The sequence below is a fragment of the Colius striatus genome, chromosome 8 (assembly GCF_028858725.1).
Source record: "Colius striatus isolate bColStr4 chromosome 8, bColStr4.1.hap1, whole genome shotgun sequence".
Taxonomy (NCBI): domain Eukaryota; kingdom Metazoa; phylum Chordata; class Aves; order Coliiformes; family Coliidae; genus Colius; species Colius striatus.
The window spans coordinates 18,680,981-18,706,141 of NC_084766.1; the positions used below are offsets into that span (position 1 = coordinate 18,680,981).

General features: G+C 43.0%; 1 protein-coding gene across 2 annotated transcripts; it reads left to right on the forward strand.

Moving 5' to 3' along the window:
- The first annotated feature begins 356 nt into the window (after positions 1 to 356).
- PKD2L1 (polycystin 2 like 1, transient receptor potential cation channel) lies at positions 357 to 23,424 on the forward strand. 2 transcript variants are annotated; one of them, XM_062001099.1, is made up of 15 exons: positions 357 to 772; positions 4,502 to 4,615; positions 5,989 to 6,116; positions 7,200 to 7,456; positions 8,278 to 8,502; positions 8,853 to 9,081; positions 9,389 to 9,559; positions 10,225 to 10,406; positions 13,806 to 13,926; positions 14,581 to 14,679; positions 15,452 to 15,573; positions 15,898 to 16,015; positions 16,238 to 16,374; positions 17,157 to 17,304; positions 19,900 to 23,424. In XM_062001099.1, exons 1-15 carry the CDS (start codon positions 478 to 480, stop codon positions 20,110 to 20,112), a joined length of 2,559 nt encoding a protein of 852 aa, XP_061857083.1. In that variant the 5' UTR covers positions 357 to 477; the 3' UTR covers positions 20,113 to 23,424. The 2 variants fall into 2 exon arrangements, with proteins under 2 accessions (XP_061857083.1, XP_061857084.1); XM_062001100.1 differs by lacking the exon at positions 19,900 to 23,424 and adding an exon at positions 17,736 to 17,923.
- Positions 23,425 to 25,161: the final 1,737 nt, after the last annotated feature.

A 25,161-nucleotide genomic window follows, 5' to 3' on the forward strand; every position in this document is an offset into this window, starting at 1 on the left:
CCAGGACCTGTCCCTAACGAATCCACCCTTTGCCAGAGCTCCACCTGGAGCAGATCTAGGCTGAGGGCAGCTTGAGGGGTCCAATTAAATCCCAGCTGCCTCCTCCCCTCCTTCCCCCCCACCAGCTCCGGAGCCGTCTGCTAGCAGTATCCTCTTCCTCTGACTAGATCTGTTGTCTCCTTTGGGATAGCAGAGAAGGTCTCCTGGACGTGTCAGCGTTCCCGGGACAGCTGGGGTGGCAGAGCTGACGCTGAGCCCTAACAACAGGCAGTCCCACCCCGATAGGTGGCACCCACTGAGCTGGTATAAGAGAGAGGATGTGTGCTGTGTGTGCGAAGTTGGTGGTGAGCCCTCGCCTGGTTGCTGAGCCAGACAAGCTGTTTGGCATTGGCTGATTCTCTCAGCTAGCTTGCAACAACAGCCTGGGCACACAGTCTTTACAATTCCAGTTAAAAGGTACTCTGACAGTGACTAGCTATGAGCTTGTCTCATCCCAACAGCGGAGCCAGGAGCCCCTTCAGAGCCTCAGAGGAGCATGAACTGCAGGCAGTGGGGAAAAAAGCTTGGGACAATCCTGTTTACAACAGCTCTCCCTCTACCTCCTTGAAGATTCAAGCCATCTACAACCCCAAGTCTAACCTGGAGAGTCCCTATAAGAACTGTGAAGGAGTGGAGAATCCACTGCCCTATCAGGAAGAGCAGAGGAAAGCTGTGGATGGGAAGACAAGTCTTTTCCTCAAGTTCTGCTTATATATCCTCAGAGGCATCCGAGGTAAAGCTCTGACATCTATTGAGAAAGGATTTACTAGCCCTCAGGAAGAGTGATGGTATGAGGGGGTGTGAATGCAAGGATGCAAAAGGTAGAAATGCCATAGTGTCTGTGTAGCCTGGGCACCTGTGATCATCTTTGACTGACCTGGAAGGAGCATCTGCATTCTGTGTGCCTTGCTGTAGCTCCAGGGTCTGTCATATTCTCTTTACTACATGTCAGCCTTAGTAGCATGCTCAGGATCATGCAATGAATCTGTTGGCAGAACTTTGGAGAGAGCTTAGGTGTCCTGAATTGGCAGAAGCCATCACTCTAGTGATGAGACTATTCTGTCTTTGCCTGCATTTTCTAGATTGTTGTGTCACAGTAACTTAAGAACTGATATAAATGCCTGTCAGACAAAATCTATCATTGTCAGGACTGAAATGCAGAGAATGCCAAGGATGTATCAAACAAGGCTTTGCTTGAAGACAGCTGAAAGGAAAAGGTGCTAATATCCAGTTTAAAAGACAAAGGCGAATGAAATATCATACAGGCTTATTCAGAGGCAATCAAAAACCTGGGAGCAAGTTAGATCTGTAAGAATACAGTCCATGGCAAAAGCATTTGTTGAATGTTTCTGATAGAAGGCATAGAGTCTTAATGGTGTAAGAACAGGGAAGACAAAGCAAGAAACTGTATTTCTTGTGAAAATTCATATTTTTTTGTCAATGGGTCTTTTCTTCTTGACTTGGAAGGCAAGAACCTTTCTGAGAGCTGTACTCTCCAACAGTACATGTGAGTGAAAAACAGTATAATCTGGTCCTGAATTGCACAGCACCTCTGTAATAAATTCTTTCTTACTTGCTGTTGCAGTTACAATCCAACACTATTAATTCATATGGAAGCTGGAGCTGAGAGGGCTTGGTGGGTAATTACAGGTTGCTCAGAGGCAGTGTATGTTTTGCCTGTTTTATTCTGGTGTCCTTTTTTTTGAGGTATTGTTTAAGACTTAAAAAAGGAAAAACAAATCTATACTTTAACATCAAAATTCCATTTATGAGATGCCAGGGTTGAAACTGGAGCATGCAAATGAAAATACCTCTCTGGACACTGCGGTGATTCCTCTTTGTGGCAGTTACAGCCCTTTGTCCTGCAGCAAGTGTGGTAAATAGGGTTGTAGGACAAAACAAAGCTGGGATGAAATCCAAAGGTCAGTGCAGCCAGAAGAAGACTCTATCAATATTGTGGAAGTGGTGACTTCTTCCTTGAAGAATTTGCATCCTTCCTTTGCATTTTTACTAGATACTTATTATTTTTTTATTGCCTCACCAAATATTGCTGGTGCTTCCCCTTCTCTTCCATTTCATCACTTTAGTGTCTCACTTGGGAAACAGAAGTAGTAAAGAGAATTTGCTTAGCCAAGGACAGTTTGCGAGGGATTCTTTTTCTTAAAAACTATTTATTGGGATTATACATCCAAAGCTCTTTGGGGGTACTGGTTGTATTTGGCTTACTGAGTTCTTTTCTTGTCCTCATCAGCTACAGGGCTGGACTATTTGTGAGTAGCTGCTTCATCTAGCACCACTGTCTCTCTATATTGTGTCCAAGCAGCTCCTTGTCATCTGGTTCCTCCTTTCCTGCTGCCACCTCAGCTGTTTCATGGTCAGACTACGGACAGACTTTGCTGGGTATCTGGGTGGCATGAGGGCCAGTGGAGGTCACCCAGCTTCCTGCTGTCCTTGGAAGAGGATTTCCAGCTGTAGCCAAGACTGTGAGCTAGTGACTCACCTGAGTCACAAGTCTGATTTAAAAGCAGCCTCAAAAATAATGTAGATGTTACCACCAATTCTTACCAGTAACTTGTTACTGACAGGAAGGCAAGAATTACAAAACAATTGCATTCATTGCCTGTTTTCTACATTCTGTTTTGCTTTCCTTGCTCTGCCGTGGTAGTGCTAGATAGTCATGTAAGATGCCCTAAGGAAACCTGGATGTTATCTAGTCTTGAGTATCATTCTAGTCCAAATGTTGTTCAAAACAGCTTCATCCCCAAAGGATTAGGTAATGCCAAGGGAGACACAGGTGGGAAGATGCTTCATGTATTCCATGGCATGTTTCCCAAAGAAATGGATGAAACCAAACCTCAGTTGCTCTAGTTTTACATTTACTGAATGCAATCTGAAAGTGTACTGGACCAGCCTCGTGGTCCACCAGGTATCATTGTGGGCAAGTCTCTGAACGATGTTTTCAAGGGTATTTGAGTGTCTTTGAATGTAGGTGTTCCTAAGTACACATCTATTCCTAAAGCAAAGTCTGTATCTCTGTTCTCAATGTGAATAGTAGGGGTTCTGTCCTTCATGGAAAACCAAATATACTTCTTAAAAGATTGTGATGTGGTCATGTATAGAGATAAAGGGAGTCATTTAAAAGTGACCTGAACAGATTGATGGGTTGTTTCTCTTTGTTTCTCTCCATTGTGGAGATTCCTGTAGACCACGTGATTCTCTCTCCTCCACATGATGCAGACTACTGGTTTGTCTGCCCATGAGTGAGGGTGGATGCTTCGTCACTATGGTAGCTGATGGTGCAAAAGGCTCTCTTAATCTGTTGCGATGCCAAAAATCTATTGAAAGGACAGGACTAAATGCACACTACATCACTTTTACTTGCTCCAAAGAAAAAAGCACTTCATGCTCTGCTAAAGTTGACTTCAAATGTGTGACCTTTGATCAGTTTTGATCAAAGCTTACAGGAAAATGATTGTTGCGTATTACTGGGGACAGGCATCAGGACTGAGCTCTCTGGAAGCTGCAGAAAGCAGAAGGACTATGGGTGTTATTGATATGACTTCCATCAGTAGGCTTTCAAGTTCTTATGCCTTTCAGGAGCATTTCAGAAATCACAACAAAAAGCCATTACAAAAAGAAGATACAAATACACTAATGGTATCAGGCAGTTCATCAAACCAAAAATACCAAGGCTTCTTTTAAAGGAAGTGTTTCTTTTTGATCAACCTGGTGGCATTTGTTGCTTTGCTTTCACTGTGTGAGGAAATCGAATCATTAGTTGGTGCAATTGGCAAAACTATTTTGAAGTCAGCAGAGCTTCATTGATAGACATTCTGAAGAAAATGTGACTCTAAATTTTACACCAAAAATATTGAATTGGGTTATTTGATTGAGTCTTATGACCTACAAGAAATCTGCAAGTGCTTTTAGGTAAGCAAGGGACAAATATTTGGAGCCTAGTGATTCAATATACACTAAAATACACACTGATAGTTATGAAGATAACATCAGATGTAGTTCTGCTGTGGAAGCCCTATCATAAGGATGGCACAGGTGTGACAGAGATGAAATGTTATGGTTCCAAGAAAACTTGTGACAAAGACTGAATTTCTACATAGAGTAAGCTGAAAAACAGGCAGAATAAGTACTAGGCCACAGTGAACTCAAACAGAAAACTGGAGAGTGACTTAGCAAAATAATAAAACCAAATTGCTTATGTTTCAGTCAGCCTTAAATATTTTGTTTAAGCTGTAATGGTTCTTTTTAGGTGTTAACACATTTTTTGCAGCTCTTAGACAAGTTTTGAAAAAACAAAGTAGTTTTGTCTTGAAAAATAACAAAAATCCAACTCCCAAAAATCCAACTCCCAAAAATCCAACTCTTTGGGAATGGGACTTCAGCTTCTCACAAGGCCTTTGAAAATAGCCATCAAAACTCTTCAGTTTCTTCTTTCAACCAACAGGTCTGTGGGGCACTACATTGACTGAGAATACAGCTGAAAACAGAGAGCTTTATGTGAAGACCACATTGAGAGAGCTGCTAGTCTATATTGTGTTCCTGGTGGATGTCTGTCTATGTAAGTAGCCATCATCTCATAGGTGTCTTTTCTCTGTGCATTGTGAAGGGAACAACATGAGGTTTTATTATTAGAGTTCTTTACTCCGTTGTAGGCGTTGAATTTATTGTACATGCACTCACTGTAGCATGTCATTAACCTACAGAGTAGCTACTGCACACAGAAATAAAGTAACTGCCTATTGCTGTAGATCTAATTGACATTCGTTAGGTTTAAGCAGTATTTTCTAACCTACATTATCAGTTCTAGCCAGTGACCCCACAGTTCTAGGAGAATCTGCCCTAGGTCCTTTCTTAATTTCACAGCAAGTGAACACAAAACTTTAACGAGACCCAGAGAGAAGCTCTAGAAACTTCTTGGGATCAAAGATGCAGAGTTCAAAGAGATTTTCACCTCTGAGACTGGAGAGCTGGCTGGAGAGATAAAGCAGGTGGCAGCTCACATTGTTGATCCTGGGTGGATTTAATGCATCCCTATTCTGAATGATTTGTGTGGGTAGAACAATGGCTGTTTTTTGGGGAAGGTTCATTCAGTATCACAAAAGAGCACCTGTGGCATGGGACAGTGAAGAGGATTATGTCTCATTGACCCTGTGACAGAAGAGATAGATAGACAATACTAACCCAAATTACTATCACACAGGCCCAGGGACACAATGCCTCAGTCATTCTTCCTAAAGAGACAAAACAGGCACATAGACATAGATGTGGTTGCACAGTGACTCATCAGATGTGGGGGTGGGGGTGTGTCTTGAATGTCAGCTGCTTTATTTTCATGATGCCCTTTCAAGAACAGGACATGTTCTTAGTGATTGCTTTATTTTCATGGTGCCCTTTCAAGAATAGGACACATTCTTAATGATTACCATGATGGATGCTTTTATACAGGAAAGAGCACTGGAGAACTGAAACAACATATTCATGGAAGCTAGAGTGTGTTCCTGTTTGAAGTTTCTTTGTAAATGAGAGAGCTTTCCGCTTGAGAAATGGTGTGGTCGCTATACATTCATAGCTTCACATCATAAGTTCAAAATACAGATCATGGACTTTGTTCTGAGAAATAAAATTTCCTTAGAAATTTAGTTTGATGACAAAATTTGTTACCTGGGATGTTCAGTTGTGTCATTCATTGGTCTTTTCTAAACTCTTGTAGTCTATCAGTCAGTTTAAATTCTGGAATGTGCTACAACTAAGTTTGTAAATTCCTAAGAAAGCAGAAAGTAATATGATTAGTGTTCCCATTATTTCTTCTCTTGTGCCTTGCTCAACTTACCTGTGACAGTATAAGCCACACAGAAAGTGAATCTGTATATGTATTTATATTAGGCTTCTATATTCAGGTATAAGGGAAGACCCTCTTGTCTCTTCTCTTAGTGACATATGGAATGACAAGTTCCAATGCCTATTACTACACCAAAGTGATGTCTGAGCTCTTCCTGCAAACCTCTTCAGGTGGCCATGTCTCCTTCCAGTCCATCAGCAGCATGGCTGACTTCTGGCTCGTGAGTACAAATCAGCATGAGCAGCCTCAGAAATCTCAGCTAGACTGGGATACTCATTTCCCTCTGAGTGTGCTACCTAGTGATTTCAGCAAGGCATTTTGCTGCCACAAGCTTTTGCCACCTACTAGCAATAGTTACAATTTGCTTGCAAAATATTCATGACTTTAAAATATCATTTATCCCTCTGAGTACCATGGCCAGAATATTGGCTATGCTAAGTGTAGTGCATGCCCAGAAGAGTCCATTCCCAGTAATTTACCAGCTAAACAGATAGGACATAACCAAAAGGGAAATTGCTGTGGTCTGAGGCCCATTGCACAGATGGGGAGTACCAAAATGGAGGGGCCAAGTGATTTACTCCATTTTTCCTTGTGGTATAAATGGCTTTGAATCCTGCCTTTATGCTGGTAATAGACCTATGTCCATTTTCATGGGCAATTGTGGGAACAGCATACTTAATCTGCCTGTAATTCATGACTGGACTGATCTGATGTGTAGATTCTTTATGAAGAAGCTGGATTAAAATTTGCACTGATGCTTACCAAAGAGATAAAAAGCGAAAAAGATGTCTGATGTCTAATGTATTTCTATCAAAGATCTGGTGAAGGAATAAAAGAAGCCACACAGAATGTTGTTGAGATATTGCAACTGTTTATCTCTGACAGTCAGACAGAAATTGTCAGTTAGCTTTGTCTTTTTCTGTCATATTAAAAAAGAACTATTGTTTTTTTCCCCATCAGTTTCCAGGGCACTGATGTACACCTTTTTCATAATTCACACCTCATGCCATAGCAGTTCTTTGAGACTTGTAGGGCTCTTGTCTCTTCATTAGCCTAACAAGATGCAGCAACTATGTTACAGGCCTGTGAGGAGCCAGTGATGACCCTGCTGACCAACATTCTTCTTCTACCCTCAGCCCTGGTCTTTCCCCTCCTTAGTATATTTCCAACACAAGCTTTTACTATTTCCCATTTTGGGGACTAGAGAGGGGTGGATCGGGTTTTACTATCTCAAAACCAGGCTAAGAAAATTCCTCTGATGTGTGGGCTATGAAGAAGTTGTTCTCCTCTTCCTCTCTTGCAGTATGCACAAGGGCCCCTTCTGGATAATCTTTACTGGACAAAGTGGTACAACAACAAGTCTCTAGCAGCGCACAGCACTCAGTCATACATCTATTATGAGAACCTGCTACTGGGTGTCCCACGCGTGAGACAACTGAAGGTGAAAAACAATTCCTGTGTGGTCCATGCTGACTTCAAGGATGAAATCTCAGGCTGCTATGATGTATATTCAGAAGACAAGGAGGAAAGGGTCTCCTTTGGGCACATTAATGGAACTGCGTAAGTACATCTTCCACTGTTCAGGGTTAGAAAATTAGTCTCTTCTAATTAAAATAAGTTCTACTCAGCTCCAGGATGCTGAGGGTGAGCTTCACTGACTGGAATATCCCTTGCAGTGAGAGGCAGCAAATCATTTTTGTCTATTAATAAAGCCAAGTGTCTGTTTGAGGAAAAGCAAAACAGAATGAGTGTCAGAATCGGACCCGTTAGAAAAGCCATGAAAAATTCATCAGAGAGTTGGGTAGAAATTGTTGTCTGTTTTTAAGAGGGTGAGAATAAATAGAGAAATTTGGGACCAGGTGTACCAAGTGGATAATACTATTTGCTTCTCTCCTGGGTTTTAGGATCCAGAGAAAAGAAAGGGCATCTCTTTCATCTTGAAAATCTATTTCTTTATAATAATGTGGGGTAGCTGAAGTTAACTCTTTGCTTGCTGCGTGAGCTTTCTTCTGTAAACGAAAAGCTATTGTTCATAAGTAAATATAAGAGCAAGCATGTTCTAAGAAAGGGATTTGTGTGCATTGTGGTAGAAAGTGATACAGCAGATGCTGGGAGCAATCTCCATGCAAACAAGACTGTCACATAGCCACGGTGGTTGAAATGTAGTACCACAAGTCATGTTGTACCACTGCTGGGAAGCACTAGGTCAGTAATCTAAAAATCCTGAAGATGTGATATAGGCTCTGGAACAGGAATTAAGTGTTGATTTTTAAATTGAAAACTACTTTGTCCCTTGAAGATACAGTTTAATTTCTTCTGACTGCAATGTCATATTCAAGTCTGGAGTGGTGATTCCTTTGCTTATGGCTTGTCTGTTGCAGGTGGAGGTACCATTCTGAGGACGAGCTGAGTGGCTCATCTCACTGGGGAAGACTAACCAGTTACAGTGGAGGAGGATACTACATAGATCTCAAGTTGACCAGAGAAGAGAGTGCTGAAGCCCTGCAAGTCTTGAAGGAGAGATTGTGGCTGGATCGGGGCACAAGAGTTGTTTTCATTGATTTCTCTGTATATAATGCAAATATCAACCTGTTCTGTGTTTTGAGGTAAGCCGAGTCCTGCAGAAAATACTCCTGCCTCTGGCTTTTTCCTCAATGACACAGTGTCTTAAAGTACAATCATGCAGTCCACTAGTTGGGTAGGACTGAGTGGTATCAGTAGGTATTGTATAGATTAGTAAGAAGACTTTTTTTTCTGAAATAATCAGTCACATTTTACCTTTCACGCTTTCCTATCACAGTCAGTGAAAGCAGCAGAGATAAGACTTCATAAACACGCAATTTTTCTACTCATGGTTTGGTGGTTAGCTCAAGCTCAGGTTTGATACCTCTCAAAATTACCCGACAGCTTTCATCTCCCTGCTTGTAGTTACCAGGGTTCTCTTCTCTACTTCAAGGTTAGTGGTTGAGTTTCCAGCTACTGGTGGTGCCATTCCCTCCTGGCAAATTCGGACAGTCAAGCTTATACGATATGTCAGTGCATGGGATTTCTTCATTGTTGCCTGTGAAGTTGTCTTCTGTCTCTTCATCTTCTACTATGTGGTGGAGGAGATTTTGGAGTTGCGTATTCACAAGTTTCAGTACTTCACCAGCATCTGGAACATCCTGGATGTGGTTGTCATTCTGGTGAGGACCCTTACATGCTTTTTTGGGAGGAGTAATGACAGAGAGTTATAAGAGACAAAATAAATGAAGGATTGGTGAAACAGGTCTAGATAAGACAAGAACTGGCATGTGTTTTTCTCTGATACTGAAATGAACTAGCAGAGTAAATGGATACATGATCTTCTATCTGATGTTGGGGGAAAAATGTTTCTTTAGAGATGCCTGACAGGCTGTGAAGTCAGAACATCATTCAGCACATTGCAACCTTATTTCTGTGGAATGCATAGGTACAGCAGTCTCTGCAGACTCTTCATCTTTGTCTTTGCAGCTCTCCGTTGTCGCTATTGGATTTCACATCTTTCGCACCATTGAGGTGAACAGACTGTTGGGAGAGTTGTTGAAACACCCCAACACCTATGCGGACTTCGAATTCCTGGCATTCTGGCAGACACAGTACAACAATATGAATGCAGTCAACTTATTCTTTGCCTGGATCAAGGTATTGCAGGGAGTCTGGAAGGTATCAAGCCTCTTCCTCTAGATAGCTTGGGGATTGACTCTTCCACCCCTCTGAGTGAATGAGAGTAGCAGTTATACAACAGAGGATTTTCCTCAGTCACATGTTCTGTTTTGCAGTAAATCCAGACAACTTTTCACCCTGCATTCTGAGGCTTGTTATTTTGAGAAGGCAAACAGGGAGATGAGCTCAGACATTGTAGCGTAAAAGCAGATTTCGAGAATGCTGAGTATAGTGTAACTTTGTCCATCCTGTACTATTTTAGTGTTTTGGAGGACAATCTGGCAAACTATGTTTTGCTTTCATGATGACCACCCAAAAACTGGAAATTATTAATCTGTTGGCATGGTCTTTGCATTTCAACTTGTCATGGTGGAAAGCCATGCTATCCTTGGGGCTCTTCATTATCTTTAAGACGTTTGTCCTTGTAGCAATCCCTCTTTATATTTGCCTTTCACACAGGGAACGGAGTTGTATGTTTATAATATGTTTATAAAAGGAGGATGGTGGCACACCTGGAACAAACCTGACCACTAAACCACCATTCCTGTAGCCTGGCTGTTGGTGAACCTCTGACTTAGCAAACATATGCACATATGAGAGACAGTAACCTAGCCTAACTTTCTCCCTATTCTTTCTTCTTGCAGATATTCAAGTATATTAGCTTTAACAAAACAATGACCCAGCTCTCCTCCACACTGGCACGTTGTGCCAAGGACATCCTGGGCTTTGCCATTATGTTCTTCATTGTTTTCTTTGCCTATGCCCAGCTGGGTTACCTTCTTTTTGGGACACAAGTGGAAAACTTCAGTACCTTTTTAAAATGCATGTAAGTATGTAAGTCAGAACCATGCTTACATCATTTCATCAAAACCATTTTAACGGCTTTGCAACCTCTTCCCAGCTGCAAATCTGAATGACAATCAGATCCCAGTTGTATCTCATTGTCATAAAGCCACAATAGTTAACAAGTTGCTCAGTCCTCCAGCTGTGACATCTTCATGGACAAAAGAACACGGTGAGAAAACGGAGAGTTACAATCAGATTTCTGGTTATCTGGTATTTATCAGTAGAGACGTGAGTAGCTGATCCTGTCAGACTTTGAAACATCTTGCAGCAATTCAATAGAAATCTCAGCCTTTGCATGGGAGTGTTGTAGTGAGAAGTTTCAGCTTGCTGAAGCCTAGGCAGCTCTCCTTTGATGTGGAGTGTTTTAACATTTTTCTACAGAAAAGCATTAGAGCTCAGCTGATAGTTTAGCTTCTGTTCTGCACACCCTTCTGTCACCTTCTCACTTGCTATGGGTCTGTGACAAATTTGTGATTTTATACAAAATTTGTATGGCAAAATTGTGATTTTATACACAAGCAGATGACTTTATGTCTTGTTAGGTTTACGTCTTGGTGGATTAAACTTCTCTGTAATTCTGGTGGCAAGAATTAAACAGCTCAAAACGAGAGTTTTGAGATAGGCTTAGAGGGGTTTGGGTTTTTTGATAAGGAAGAAGCAGATATATAAACTCCAAAGTTTTGAAACTCTCTGGCTTGCAAATATACTTATGATCACATTGTTTCAGTGTCTGCACAACAGCTGCATAAAAACTTGCCTGTTTTCCATCAGATAGTGCCTTTTAATTCAAACAAAGATTTAGAAGGAATACTCTTGTTGCTACAAGTTTTTCACAGGGAAAAGCAGAAATAATACATTTATCTTATCAAGATGATGGCTTTAAACATTAAAATGGAAAAAACCCCATCATTTTATATTATTTATAAATATATATTACTTTGATCAGATAGCATCTCCACATTTCTGAAATTTGGTAGTTGTATAATATGCTAATTTTAATACAAATTCAGTATGAGTTTTTTGAAAAATATTATGTACAATAGTTTAAATAAGACTAAGTAGACCTTTTCAAAGCAAAAGAGATAAAAATAATTTCTTACTGGAAGGAAGACATTTCAACATCACTGAACTGGGACAATTTAAACCAAAGAAGAGGAAGCAGTGCTACATTCCTTTCGCTTAGACCTGGAAAACTTTTCCAGTTCTGTGACTAGTCCAAATCTGAATCTGAAATGGAACTCGACATTTCTCAGACAGGATTTTCAGGCTCCAGGCTCTTGAGATCCCTTTTCATAGAATTATAAGGGTTGGAAGAGAGCTTTAGAGATCATCCAGTCCAACCCTCTTGCAGAAGCAGGTCCACCTAGATCAGGTCGCATAGGAATGTCCAGGTGGGTCTTGAAGACCTCCAAGGAAGGAGACTCCACAACCCCTCTGGGCAGCCTGTGCCAGGGCTCCCTCACGCTCACAGTGAAATAGTTTTTTCTTATGTTTAAGTGGAACTTTTTGTGTTCCACCTTCATCCCATTACCCCTTGTCGTGTTGCTAGATACAACAGAAAAATAGGATGCCCCAACCTCCTGATATCCACTATTTAGATATTTGGAAATATTAATGAGATTCCTTCCTCAGTCTCCTCTTCTCTAGACTAAACAGCCCCAGTTCCTGCAGCCTTTGCTCGTAAGGAAGATGCTCCAGTCCCCAGATCATCTTGGTAGCTCGTACTGGACTCTCTCCAGAAGTTCCCTGTCCCTCTTGAGCTGGGGAGCCCAGAACTAGACGCAGGACTCCAGATGAAACCTCACCAGGGCAGAGTAGAGGGAGAACAGAAGCTCCCCTGACCTGCTGGACACACTCTTCTTCATGCATCACAGAATGCCACTGGCTTTCTTGGCCACGAGGGCACATTGCTGGCTCATATTTAGCTTATTGTCAACCAGCACTCCCAGGTCTCTCTCTGCAGAGCTGCTCTCCAGCAGGTCAGTCCCCAGCCTGTACTAGTGCATGGGGTTGTTCCTTCCCAGATGCAGGACTCTGCACTTGTCCTTGTTGAACCTCATGAGGTTCCTCTCTGCCCAACTCTCCAGCCGGTCGAGATCCCGCTGAATGGCAGCACAGCCTCTGGGGAATCAGCCAGTCCTCCCAGTTTGGTGTCATCAGCCAACTTGCTGAGGGTACACTCTGTCCCCTCATCCAGGTGGTTGATGAAGATGTTGAACAAGACTGGCCCCAGAACCGACCCCCGTGGAACTCCACTGGCCACAGGCCTCCAACTCAACTCTGTGCCATTGATCAGCACCCTCTGGGCTCTGTCATTCAGCCAGCTCTCGATCCACCTCACTGTCCACTCATCCAAGCCACACTGCCTGAGCTTTCTGATGAGGATGTCATGGGAGACAGTGTCAAAAGCCTTGCTGAAATCAAGGTAGATGACATCTGCTGCTCTCCCCTCATCTAGCCAGCTGGTTATGCACTCATAGAAGGCTGTCTGGTTGGTCAAACAGGATTTTCCCTTGGTGAAGCCATGTTGACTCCCCCTGATAACCATCTTCTCCATTTTTCTGCACACGACCTCATATTCTGTGTCTTTCTGTCCCTCTCTTTTTTTTTTTTTTCCCCCTTTTATGTTTTAGTTTGAGGACTTTTTAAAAAAAAAAATATCCTTTCACTGATCAATTTCCAGAGAAGTCCCACAGAGAATGTATCAAGATACTTGAGATGGGGGATGACCAGTGGGTAAATAAGCAACCACAGAAGGGAGTGTTGGGAAAGTGCCTTAGATATCCAGTCATGGACAATCTTTCAGTCCATGGGCCTGCGACAGCTACAGGTATCTGCTACAGCGGTCGTTTTCAGCCTGTCTTCCATATACCTCTGACATCCAGCTCCTGTCTTTAAGAGATCTACAAGAGATAATTGAGATAAGCAATCTTCCGATCGACAGACTTAAATTTGCTTCATTATAGAAGCTATGAATTGCAAAACGTTGAAGACCACTGTCCAGTACTATATCCGCACAGTCTGATAAACTCTTTTTCAAGAGAAGATTTCAGTGAGTTGAATACCTTTACAGGGGAACATTCAAGTTGTTTTTGGTTTAAACAGGAGTTAAAAAACAAAACAGACTTCAGACAAGCTGAAATTTGTGTGGAAATCATGTTTTGCTTTCCAGACAATTCTTGCTCTAACTTGCTTCACACCTGAAATATTATAGCTCTATTTAACTCACCAGTCAGACTGAGTGAGTTAGACCCTGCTCTGGCTTGTACCTGTGATGATCTAGGCTGCAGGCAGGTTCAGAGTTTCCCTCAGAACTGTCTGAGGGTGTGATATAAATATATATGTCTTTGTGTGACCTTGTGCTCCTTATTTCTTCCAGATTCACCCAGTTTCGGATCATTCTTGGTGATTTTGACTACAACTCCATTGACAATGCCAACAGGATTCTTGGTCCTGTTTACTTTGTCACCTACGTGTTCTTTGTTTTCTTTGTGCTTCTGGTAAGCAAGAAAGTCCTCCTTGCCCTCATATTGACCGCAGTGTTTGATAATCTCTGAGTTAGGTGCAATGCAAATGCTTAGAGAGAAAGGAAGTTTCTATTATAATAACTCTGCGGTGAAAATAGACAAAAGTAGACAAAAACCCCATTGTTTCAATTCAGGATTTGATGATCAAGGAGATTAAGGGTCATGTTCACGTCCTTTAAGGTGAAGACTAAAACTAACTGAATTCAAGAGGATCAATTCAGATGCGCTGCAGCAGGTAGTGAACAAAGCATGGGGGACAATCTCTGGCTTCCTAGGTAACAGATGCAGAGGAATACTTACAATGACCAGGTTAAACACCCAGTGCCAGGAATACACATGTAACCTTATATCTTGCAGGAGAGACTATCAAAGATGGGTTTTCTTCTGGGAACAAAGGTACCTTTAGCCACTTCTTTAACTGGGAAGCCCTCCTCCCCAGTGAGAAAGAACTGTATGGCTGAAGTGGGTCTTCCCTTCACCCACTTTAATGTGCCCAAGGGAAACCCCATGTGGAAAAAGCATCTTGTTTAACTAAGCCTTGCACATCCAGGCCTGTCTCTTGCTGCTTCAGTTGCTGGAGCAGGCAAGATGCTTCATGATTATTCAATTCTGTTCTACTTTTCCTAGAACATGTTTCTGGCCATCATTAATGACACCTACTCAGAAGTGAAGGAGGAGCTTTCAAGCAAGAAGGATGAGCTGCAGCTCTCAGATATCTTGAAACAGGTGATGAATAGTGAAAGCTGTGTTACTTTCTATCTAAATCCTGAAGCATTTTCTGGAGGACTCTAACCTACACGGAATTTACTCAAGAGAAACAGTGTTTACTATTTCCAGATCCACCTTTTTGGTGTACACAGGCATTACAGTTCTTTTCTGGAGTAAATCAAACTCCCATATCCCTTGGAAATGGGACAATGATAAAGCAGACAACAGGTTGGGGGAATCCTGTTACTTTAGTATACTGATATTGTTTCTGAGAGACTTTTCTTCCAGGAAAGTTTCTGGACAAAGCTCATTCTGTCCTTGATAGTGTACTTTGGTAAAAAAAAAAAAAATGACAGGTCCTATTTAGCTGAGCTGAGTGGGTTACAGTGATGCAAATTTAGTGGATTACATCTATATTTCCCACAGGCAAATTCCAGACAAATTTCTGGATGATCACAACTCTCTTGTGCCATGGGACCCATATTCTGGAAAGAATAATATTTGAGACATTATCTTAAACAGCTGATGTCTGAGAGATCAGATACAGGTAGAGTCAGGAGGAGAAAAGCAGAGTGCAAACCATCATGGAGATCACAGCTACTATGATGGTGTCGCTTTGAAGGTGTGATCCTAGTCTAGAAGTGGGGCTCATCAGCAGTGTTGTATTATTGTGCCTGGAATCTCACTGAATTACTTACCATCTGCTCACTTGTATTCCACTATCCACTCTGTTCTATTTTTCACTGTTCTACCTGCGTGATTCTGTGTCCATTTGCACCTTTGACAACAGAGCTACAACCAAACACTCATGAAGCTGAAGCTGAAGAAGGAGCAGATTTCTGATGTGCAGAAAGCACTGCAGAATGGAATGAAGGAACTAGAGTTTGAAGACTTCAAGAATAGCTTGAAGGAGTAAGTGAGTCAGCTTAAGGGATGCTCATTTAGCCCTTTCTCTTGGTAATACAGGTAAATTAAATTATCTGTTTTTTTAAGAGTGATAGAGCAGTTAGCTAAGATCTGAGCAGCATAAGACTCAAAAAATTAGTTATCTTTCCTTGTATTTTTAATTTCCTGTTCTAAATAAGTTTGTGTTACTATTTCTTTCCCATTTGGGATGCTTAGGTTTGTTGCTGGGAGGAGGAAACAGTACACTGATTTCAAAAGAGGTGCTCCTACACTGTTAGAGCCTAACAGTGTAATTCAGTGCTTTGAGGTTCTCTTCCTATTCTTTTGCAGAATGGGCCATGCAGACCATGAGATCACAGCAGCCTTCTCTAGATTTGACAAAGATGGTAACCACATCCTTGATGAAGAGGAGCAACAGCAGATGAAGCATGACCTAGAGGCAAAAAGGGTAAAAAAGGGTCAAGGAACCCTCTATTTGGTAGGGATCACTCCAAAGTGATCTCAGGAATCTTTAGGTTTGTGGTATAAACCAAGCAAGCAACTCAAATACAGTTCCAACTCTGCCTAGGTAGCAGCTGAGTATAGTGCTGCTTATGAAGCTCTGTGCTATTAGCAGTGAAGTTGACACAGACTTCGTATGCAACTTTGCAGGAATTTATCTATCTTCTAGGTTGCTCTGAATACAGAGATTGAAAATCTGGGGAAATGTTATGGTGACAACCACCTGGATGAAAATCTGACCTACATGGAAGCAAGGAGTAACCACACCGATAAGCACAGCTGGGTCCCCAAAGAAGAGTTCCAAGCGTATGTTTGTGCTTGCAGTAATTTAATCCCTTCAAATGAGGGGTCTGTTTCTCTGCTGCTTCCTTCCCTGATGTAATTGTTTATACTGGTGCTAAGCAGTTTCAGTAAGATCTTGTCCCTTTCTATCTTGCATGTGTGAGGTCAGGAGAGAAGTGGGGTGGTTCTTGTAATGTGCTTGTTCTTGTAAAAAGATAGAGTTAAGAAGTTTTGCTTTCTGTTCCTTGAATAACCTCTGCAGTTGTCATCTGGCCATAAGCAATATGCTGTCACGTTTCAGGTCAGAAGATTGCCCAGATAACTGGGCCAGGGAAAGTTGATACCTCTACAGAAGGTCCTGTGGGAATAGATATTTTTGATTTACAGCCTAGTTGGCCTTCACGCTTCAGGTCTGAAAATAACACTTGACTGTTTCTTCCACAGGAGACACATGGGATAAATACAACACAGAGAATCAGAATTTCCTGATTCTGCTACTGAGAAACACTGTGCAGTTCACATAGGGCCATATCAAAGGAGAGCTAGGTGCAATCTTTAATAATGGGATTATATTGTGGCTGGGCTGTGATCCAAACTAGTAGGGATCCATCCTAAGCAGAACCACTGATTACAGATGAAAACACAGTGTAGCAGAGAGGTATGTCTTCAGTGGGTATGAAGCAATTATCTGGTGTAGAGCATTCACTTCTGCTTGAGATCAGGCCCTTTGTTTGTGAGATGTCTACTGCACATCCTACTGTTGATCATAAGAAAAATCTTGTAGATGCTCTGCATGTCTCCACCAGGCTCCCGCAACGCGTCCTGCAGCTGGAACAGTCCATAAACAGCATTGGCTCCAAGATTGATGCAGTGGTCAGCAAGCTAGACATGCTGGAAAGAAGCAAGCTGAAGAGGAAGAACCTGTTGGACAAACCAGTGGATAATGGTAGCACGGTTGGTAGCCCTCCACCATGCATTTGAGCCAGGTGACCAGCCCTGCTGTGCGAAAGAGCCTGGTATCATAGAATCATAGAATGGTAGGAGTTGGAAGGGACCGTTAGAGATCATCTAGTCCAACCCTTCTGCTGAAGCAGGTTCATCTAGATCAGGCCGCATAGGAACATGTCCAGGCGGGTCTTGAAGACCTCCAAGGAAGGAGACTCCACAACCCCTCTGGGCAGCCTGTGCCAGGGCTCCCTCACCTGAACAGTGAAATAGTTTTTTCTTATCTTTAAGTGGAACTTTTTGTGTTCCAGCTTCATCCCATTACCCCTTGTCCTGTTGCTAGCTACAGTAGAAAAAAGGGATGCCCCAACCTGTTGACACACACCATTTAGATATTTGTAAATGTTAATAAGATCTTCCCTCAGTCTTCTCTTCTTTAGACTAAACAGTTCCAGTTCCCGCAGCCTTTCCTCATAAGGAAGATGCTCCAGTCCCCTGATCATCTTGGTGGGCCTGTGCTGGACTCTCTCCAGAAGTTCCCTGTCCCTCTGGGGAGCTTGGCAGACCAGAACTGGACGTAGAACTCCAGATGAAGCCTCACCAGGGCAGAGCAGATGGGGAACAGAAGCTCCCTTGACCTGCTGGCCACACTCTTCTTGATGCATCCCAGGATGCCACTGGCCTTCTTGGCCATGAGGGCACATTGCTGGCTCATGGTTAGTTTATTATCAATCAGCACTCCCAGGTCTCTCTCTGCAGAGCTGCTCTTCAGCAGTTCGACCCCCAGCCTGTACTGGTGCATGGGGTTGTTCCTTCCCAGATGCAGGATTCTGCACTTGTCCTTGTTGAACCTCATGAGGTTCCTCTCTGCCCAACTCTCAAGCTGGTTGAGATCCTGCTGAATGGCAGCACAGCCTCTGGGGAATCAGCCAGTCCTCCCAGTTTGGTGTCATCAGCCAACTTACTGAGGGTACACTCTGTCCCCTCATCCAGGTCACTGATGAAGATGTTGAACAAGACTGGCCCCAGAACCGATCCCTGTGGAACTCCACTGGCCACAGGCCTACAACTTGATTCTGTGCCATTGATCAGCACCCTCTGGGCTCTGTCATTCAGCCAGCTCTCGATCCACCTCACTGTCCACTCATCCAAGCCACACTGCCTGAGCTTTCTGATGAGGATGTTATGGGAGACAGTGTCAAAGGCCTTGCTGAAGTCAAGGTAGATGACATCTGCTGCTCTCCCCTCATCTAGCCAGCTGATTTTACACTCATAGAAGGCCATCAGGTTAGTCAAACAGGATTTCCCCTTGGTGAAGCCATGTTGACTCCCTCTGATAACCATATTTTCCTTCATATGTTCAGTGATAACATTCAGGATGAGTTGTTCCATCACCTTTCCAGGGATGGAGGTGAGGCTGACTGGCCTGTAGTTTCCTGGGTTATTCTTCTTTCTTTTTTTGAAGACTGGCATGACATTGGCCTTTCTCCAGTCCTCAGACATCTCACCTGTCCTCCATGATTGTTCAAAAATGATAGAGAGAGGCTTAGCAATCACATCAGCCAGCTCCCTCAGCACTCCTGGATTCACCCCATCAGGACTCATTGACTTATGAGCCTTAAGCTTGGCCAACAAGTCTTTAACCTCTTCCTCTTCCACCCAGGGCAAGTCCTCTGCTGTCCTGGCCATCCTGTTATCCTTGCTGGACTGGGCTTCCCAAGGACTGGCCTTGGTATCATCTTTGCTTTTCCAGTCCTGATTGACATAAGAAAATAAGCATTGTGCATGGTCACCATTTTGTATTATCAAGCCTTTTCTGTTCAAGCAAAGTGACACAAAGCCTCTTGCTTTCATGATCCCCCACACCTTCCATATCCTTTGAGACCAAGCTCATTCCTGTAGCAGTGGATGCAATTCACTTGTCTTCAGTTGCTTTGTACCTACTTGTTTTCAGACATTAAAAATAGCACACCGTCCTTCCCAACAAGAGCAGCTCATGACAGTATTGTGGACTGTGATCTTAACATCTTGTCTACAGATTATTTGCCACACATGATTTGAAAGATTGTTAGAGGTGTGCTTATATATCTCATTGTAGAATTTTGACTTTTGATAAAGACTGCCTATATCCAGTCAACCAGCATATTTTGGGTCTTCAGCCTTAACATAAAAGGCAGCAAGGAATGTGGGAGACGTGTCATTACTTTGTATTTTTATAGTTTTGATAATGAGAAACAGCACAAGGTGACTTAGCAAAGTCAGAAAGTAGCCTTTCTTTTGCAGAGTGATATTATGGTTCTTTCCCATCAGAAAAATTGAATATGCATTCAACTCTATATTGAATGGTATATATTGAATGTATATTGAATATACATTCAGTAGAAATTCAATAATACAATATGAATATACATTCATATGAATATACAATATGAATATACAATATGAATATACATTCATATTGTAGCAAACAATATATTGGCTCTTTCATAGACAGGCAGGCCATGATATATGAGTATCATGTACAACTTGTCTCTCTCCTAGAGTGCTGATAGACTTCTTGGTAGCTTGTTAACATTGTAGGTCACTCTGTCTTCTGGTTCACAGGAGGAAGAGCTCAGTCAGGAAGAGCTGCTCCCCCAGAGCCTAGACCAGCTGGGGAAAGAAGAAGCAGAAGGCTGGGGGATTGAACTTGTACCAGGAAACAACCTCAGTGGCAAATCGTCCCAAAATGGGGTCTATCCCATCTTGCCCAGGATAAGTGTGCTGGGGTCTCAGGTGCCCAAGAACATCCAGCCACAGTCTGATGTGCGGTTCTAGCAAATAGCCTAATGTTCCCTGCCTGGCTCCAACAGTACCAAGTCACTGTCAGTTGTTTCCCCACTATTAGAATAACCCAGACAGTAGGACACCGCTGTTGCCAGGAACTGGTGATGTGAAAAATCAGGGACATTTTTTTCCAGCATAATGATGTATAATGTCACAGAGCTAGAACTTCTGCTCCTGGTATCTCCAGAGTAGGTAGAGATTTGGAACCAGATGACACATTAGGTTTCTGACTCTGAACAGGCTGGCACAAAGTCTTTTATCTATCTTTTCTCAAAAAATAGAGACTCTAGAACATAGTGAACACTTGTGTCCAGAGTAGCACCTTGCAACTTGTTCCCAACACACACAATTGTCTGCAGGACAAAGATGTGGTTATCTTGTAAACAAAGCAGAATATAAATATTAGGGTGAAATTCAAAGGAGAAATTTAACTGTTTGTGTCTACCTGGTTACCACCAATTTTGCTTTGTAGTTTATTTCAAAAAATGCTTTGGTAACCCTCTCTATACCTTAGATTCAGATGCTGAGAAAAGAGGATACTAACAGCCAGCACTGGATAACTGAGAGGGTGACTCTCAGTGTAATTGGAAGATCTGAAATATCATAAATGTAGAAGCAGTTATGACAGGCAGAGTCCTCGGTCTGAGTGTTAGAGAGCAGATTCCTTTTTCTATGGTTTCTAACACAGCTGTAGACACTAAGAAATCTTTGTTCTGTTTTCACGCTCCTTAAATTGCATTTCAAGGTACTTCATAAAACTAGCACTATATTTCTGGAGTTGTGATACTTCTCTTTTTTGTCAAGGAAACAAACTGATTTGCTGTTGTGGGTGCTGATACTGTTTCAGTTGAAGAATATTGTGAAAATTAGGTGAATGTCAGTTTTTCATTCACATTTAAAATCCTTATTTTCCAGACATTTTTCACTTTGCTGAGATTTCTCTTCCCTTTGTGCCGACTATTACTGGTATTACAGGACCACTGCAAGTGTATTTCAAATATCTCAATCACTGGTATTCCACAAGCTAACCACAAATAGGCTCTGTAAGCTTAAAGCCAATAGAAATGTGAGTTGTACTGGACCACTGGTAACAATTCTCATTATCACTATGATGTTTAGAGTGCTATGCTGTGCAGTGACAAGTTTAGTGGGGACCTTGTGCAGTGGTGTTTTCTATTGACATCTTTTTAAGATGGATGTGTCACTTTGTTCTGGGGAAAGCCTCCCTGAGAATGTCTGAAGGACCTCAAGATCACCTCTGTTCCCAAATGGCCCGGGCTCCATTGCTGTCACAGCTACAAGGTACCATTGATCCTGAAATTGAGACCTCCCAAGAAAATGAAGGTGAAAGTTATTATCTGTAAGGTCTGGTTTTATAAAGCATCAGATTTCTAACAGGGAGGGTGTTGCTTGGTTCCTACGCTCAACAGAAAAGCTGGCATAAGACCTTCCTCTTTCTGTTGCCCAGTATTTTTGTTCCTCTCCTGAGCTGTGACAAAAATCCACACGACCAACATCAAGGACAGCTCTCCCCCTGAGGCAGGAATTCTGCAGCCACCACAGTGCAAGAGCCTTGCTGTCACTGCACCAGGAACCAGTCTTCACCATCCTGCTCCTTTCTGCACAGAAGCGTCAGGGAAATCAAGTGAGACAAGAGGACAATGATGTGGCAGCTGGGCTCAGATCCATGGGACAGTGACTGTCAGTCTCAGGCAACCAGATCACAGGCACTGTGGTCTCCTCTTTAGGGAAGCAGGAGAAGCAAAATCGTTGTTAGCGCTGCAGTGTTTGTTCATACTCAGAACTTGGGAAGACAGCTTTCTGCTGCCAAAGGGAGAGCACAGAAGTCTCAACAGGGCCATTGAAGCTGGGAGTGATGTCTGCCTCTCACTCTGTTTGTCAGTGTCAACCACGGAAGCTGCAAGCCCAGCTTGTCAGGGCTCCTCACTTCCCACTGATATGAACAGTCTGACAACTTCCTTCTTTGGGCCATGAGGGAAAGGCAAGCAGCAGGAGCAGTCAGCCTGCCCTGTTGAGCAGCTCTGAATCGGCTCCAGTGGGGTCGGGCAAGTAGGCTGCATTGGTTTCCTGGGTCTGTCCACAGCCCAGTCAGTGATCGCCTTTCCCCCTTTCTGGAAGAAAGACTACTCTCTTCACCCCATGCTGTGATTTTGGTGGTGCCAGTGCTGCTCAGTGTAAAACCAGCTCTGTCACTGGTATATGGCTGTACATGCATTAATGTCTTCTCTCTTACTTGGTACCTGTCCTTGCAACTGTATCTTGTCTGTTTCTTGTCAATATGCTGTCATGTATATGACGTGTCCTAGAGTAAGGCAAGGAAATTATTTATCCCCAGCAATCTCTTGTCTGTAATTGTCAATTGTATCTTCAAGCTGATTGAGAAATAACATAAAGACATTGAAAGGTAAGTTCATACAGCTGCTTTTTTCAGATGTGCATTGTCAGGCCTTTCATTAGGATCTTGTATTACTTATATGATAGACGTTTGATGGGGAAACTATTTTTTACTCAATAGTGGGTGTATGTATTTTGTTCAAATTTGCAGAGGGTAGGTGTGATGGGTTGGCAGGACAGCCTTTCTGATAAGGGGAAAGGGGCTGTAAAGATGGCTTCTGTAAGAAGTTGGTCAAACTCTCCCCAGCTCTGAGCCAGACCCACTGCTGGGGCTGAGCCAATTAGATGCCTCCAAGATCACTTTTTAAGAAGAAACTGGAAGAGGAGGTTTCTCCTTGTTTCTTCCTTCTCCTGTCCCTTCTTCTTCTCTGGCTGGTGGTGGTGCAAGGAGTAGGAAGAGTGAAAGAAACAACCATGCAGACTCCAAGGTCAGTGATGAAAGAGAGGAGGAGGTGTGCTGGAGCAGAGACTCCCCTGCATTCTATGAAGAAGGTTGTGTCCCAAGGGAGGGACCCTGTATCTGCAGAAACTGCAACTCTGGCAAAGAACCCACACCAGAGATATTCACTAAGGACTGTGTCCCATGTGAGAGACCCTGTATCAACAGAAGCTGCAGCTGCTGGGAAGAGCCCACACCAGAGAAGTTCATTAAGGGCTGTGTCCTGGGAGAGGGATCCTGTATTGGAGCAGGGAAAGAATGCAAGAATTCATCCTCATCTGAGAAGAGAGAAGCAGCAGAGCTCATCTGTGAGAGACTGACCACATCCCCCATTCCCTGCCCCCCTGAGCCGTTGAGAGGGGAGGATGTAGAGATATCGGGAGCAGTGAGCTGGGCCCGGGAAGAAAGGAGGGATGGGGGAGGGAGATCTTAAAGTGCTGGTTGTAATTTTCTCATCATCCTACTCCCTTTTTGCTTTTATTCTGTTCTCTTTCTTGTAGAATAAACTTTCCTACTTTCCTCTCTAAGTCCATTACTGGAGTCTGTTTTGCCCAGGACCATAATTGGCAGCGAGCCCTCCCTGCTCTTGTCTTAATCCACAACAACCTTGCTTATCTTTTTCCTCTCATTTCGCTGGAGCCTCTGCCATCCTAACAAGAGTGGGGGTGAATGGGGGCACTAAATGAGAGACTGTTGTGGTGCTTCTGTGCTAGCTGGGCCAAACCATGACAGTAGCCTTCCAAAATGCTGTGTCACAGTTGTGCCTTAAGATGGTTAAAGTCTTCAGGAAGAGGTTTGGTAAACCATACGGTTCTCAGAAGAGTTATCATCATCAATGTTATTTGTGTTGGCAGTTGCAGTGGCTGGGGTCTAAACCCATTCTGGTAGGTGCAGCATGTGCTCCAAAGGACAGGCTGCCTTAAAATGCTATGGATCTGATCCAGCCAAAGGGGATCCAACCACAGTGTCAAAGCATAGGTGAGGCATAAGATTGATGTGGGCAGGGAGGAGCATGACAGAGGTGTCTGAAAGCAGGCTCAGGCAGCTGGCAAGAGGCAGCCCCAATCAGCCACGACCCTGAGTGTGTAAAGCTTCCAGCAGTCTCTTCTCTGTGTCTCTCCAAGAATATGATGTCTAAACAATGAGTAAGCCTACCTTTTGGTGTTTAAAAGGACCCCATGCAAATACAGCCAAGTTTTTAGAGTTATCAGTCATCTTTAGTTTACCAGTAGATGTCAGTCAGCACCGCTCACAACCCTTGGCACCTACAGCCCCTTCTCTGCTCAGTTTTCAAAGGAGGTCAGTAGCAACTCTCCCATTTGTTTTACTGAGAGAAATTGGACCACAGGAAAACTACTCAGGAGCAAAAAAAAAAAAAAACCCAGAATCCAGGGTTTTCAAAAGACACTTTCTAATACTGCCACCCAAATATTTATTGCAAACTTTCTCCATCTCTGGACAAAGGTTACAGTTCTCTCTCCAACCTGTAAATGGGGTTTGTACAGGTTTTTCTCATTTTTTGCAGTCATGTGAAAAATCTTAATAAATGCCACTATTAGCCTACAGCTGCTGCTAACTGGTCAGTCTTTAGCAGAGGAGGTTGTTGGCTGGAGATGGCCCTGTTCCTGCCTGTATTACAAACATCCTAGCAGGAGGCACTTAGCAAGAAGAGGGCAATAGCAGGGAACAACTATCAGTATTTATAGAGTTTATCTATTGATAAACTAGGGCAAAGGAGGGGAGAAGCCAGTATCATCTGGTGAGACAGCTTGTTCCAAACACAGATAAAGTGCCATGCCATCTTTCTGCTTGTCACAAAAGCCCATGCCTAGGCTTTGCAAGAGCATCAAAGATGGAGAAGTTCACTGAAAGAGACACCTTGATCATCTCCTCTGTATGCTAGACACACTTTGATAAAGGCCTTTCCAGCTTTAATTTCAGCAGTCTTGTTAGATTTGGCAGGATTTGTGAGAGAGTACTGGGAGATCTCTCAGGAGGGAAGACCTCAGGGTTGCATGCTTGCCTGTTTCTTGCACTAGGGAGGAAAAAGAAAGCCTTCAATATGAGTGGCCGAACGCGGCGAACTGACCTGCAGGGCCCTGATGCTTCAATGGAAGTGAGTGGTCCATGGGCCATGCTCTGGCCATAGAACCAGTCTGTAGCTCTAGTGTGAGATATGAGTGACC

Excerpts from the sequence above, each read along its gene's own strand:
- PKD2L1 (XM_062001099.1), top strand. The coding sequence starts at position 478 with ATGAGCTTGTCTCATCCCAACAGCGGAGCCAGGAGCCCCTTCAGAGCC. Across the intron at positions 773-4,501 it reads TATCCTCAGAGGCATCCGAG|GTCTGTGGGGCACTACATTG; the intron begins GTAAAGCTCTGA and ends TTCAACCAACAG. Across the intron at positions 9,560-10,224 it reads TATTCTTTGCCTGGATCAAG|ATATTCAAGTATATTAGCTT; the intron begins GTATTGCAGGGA and ends TTCTTCTTGCAG.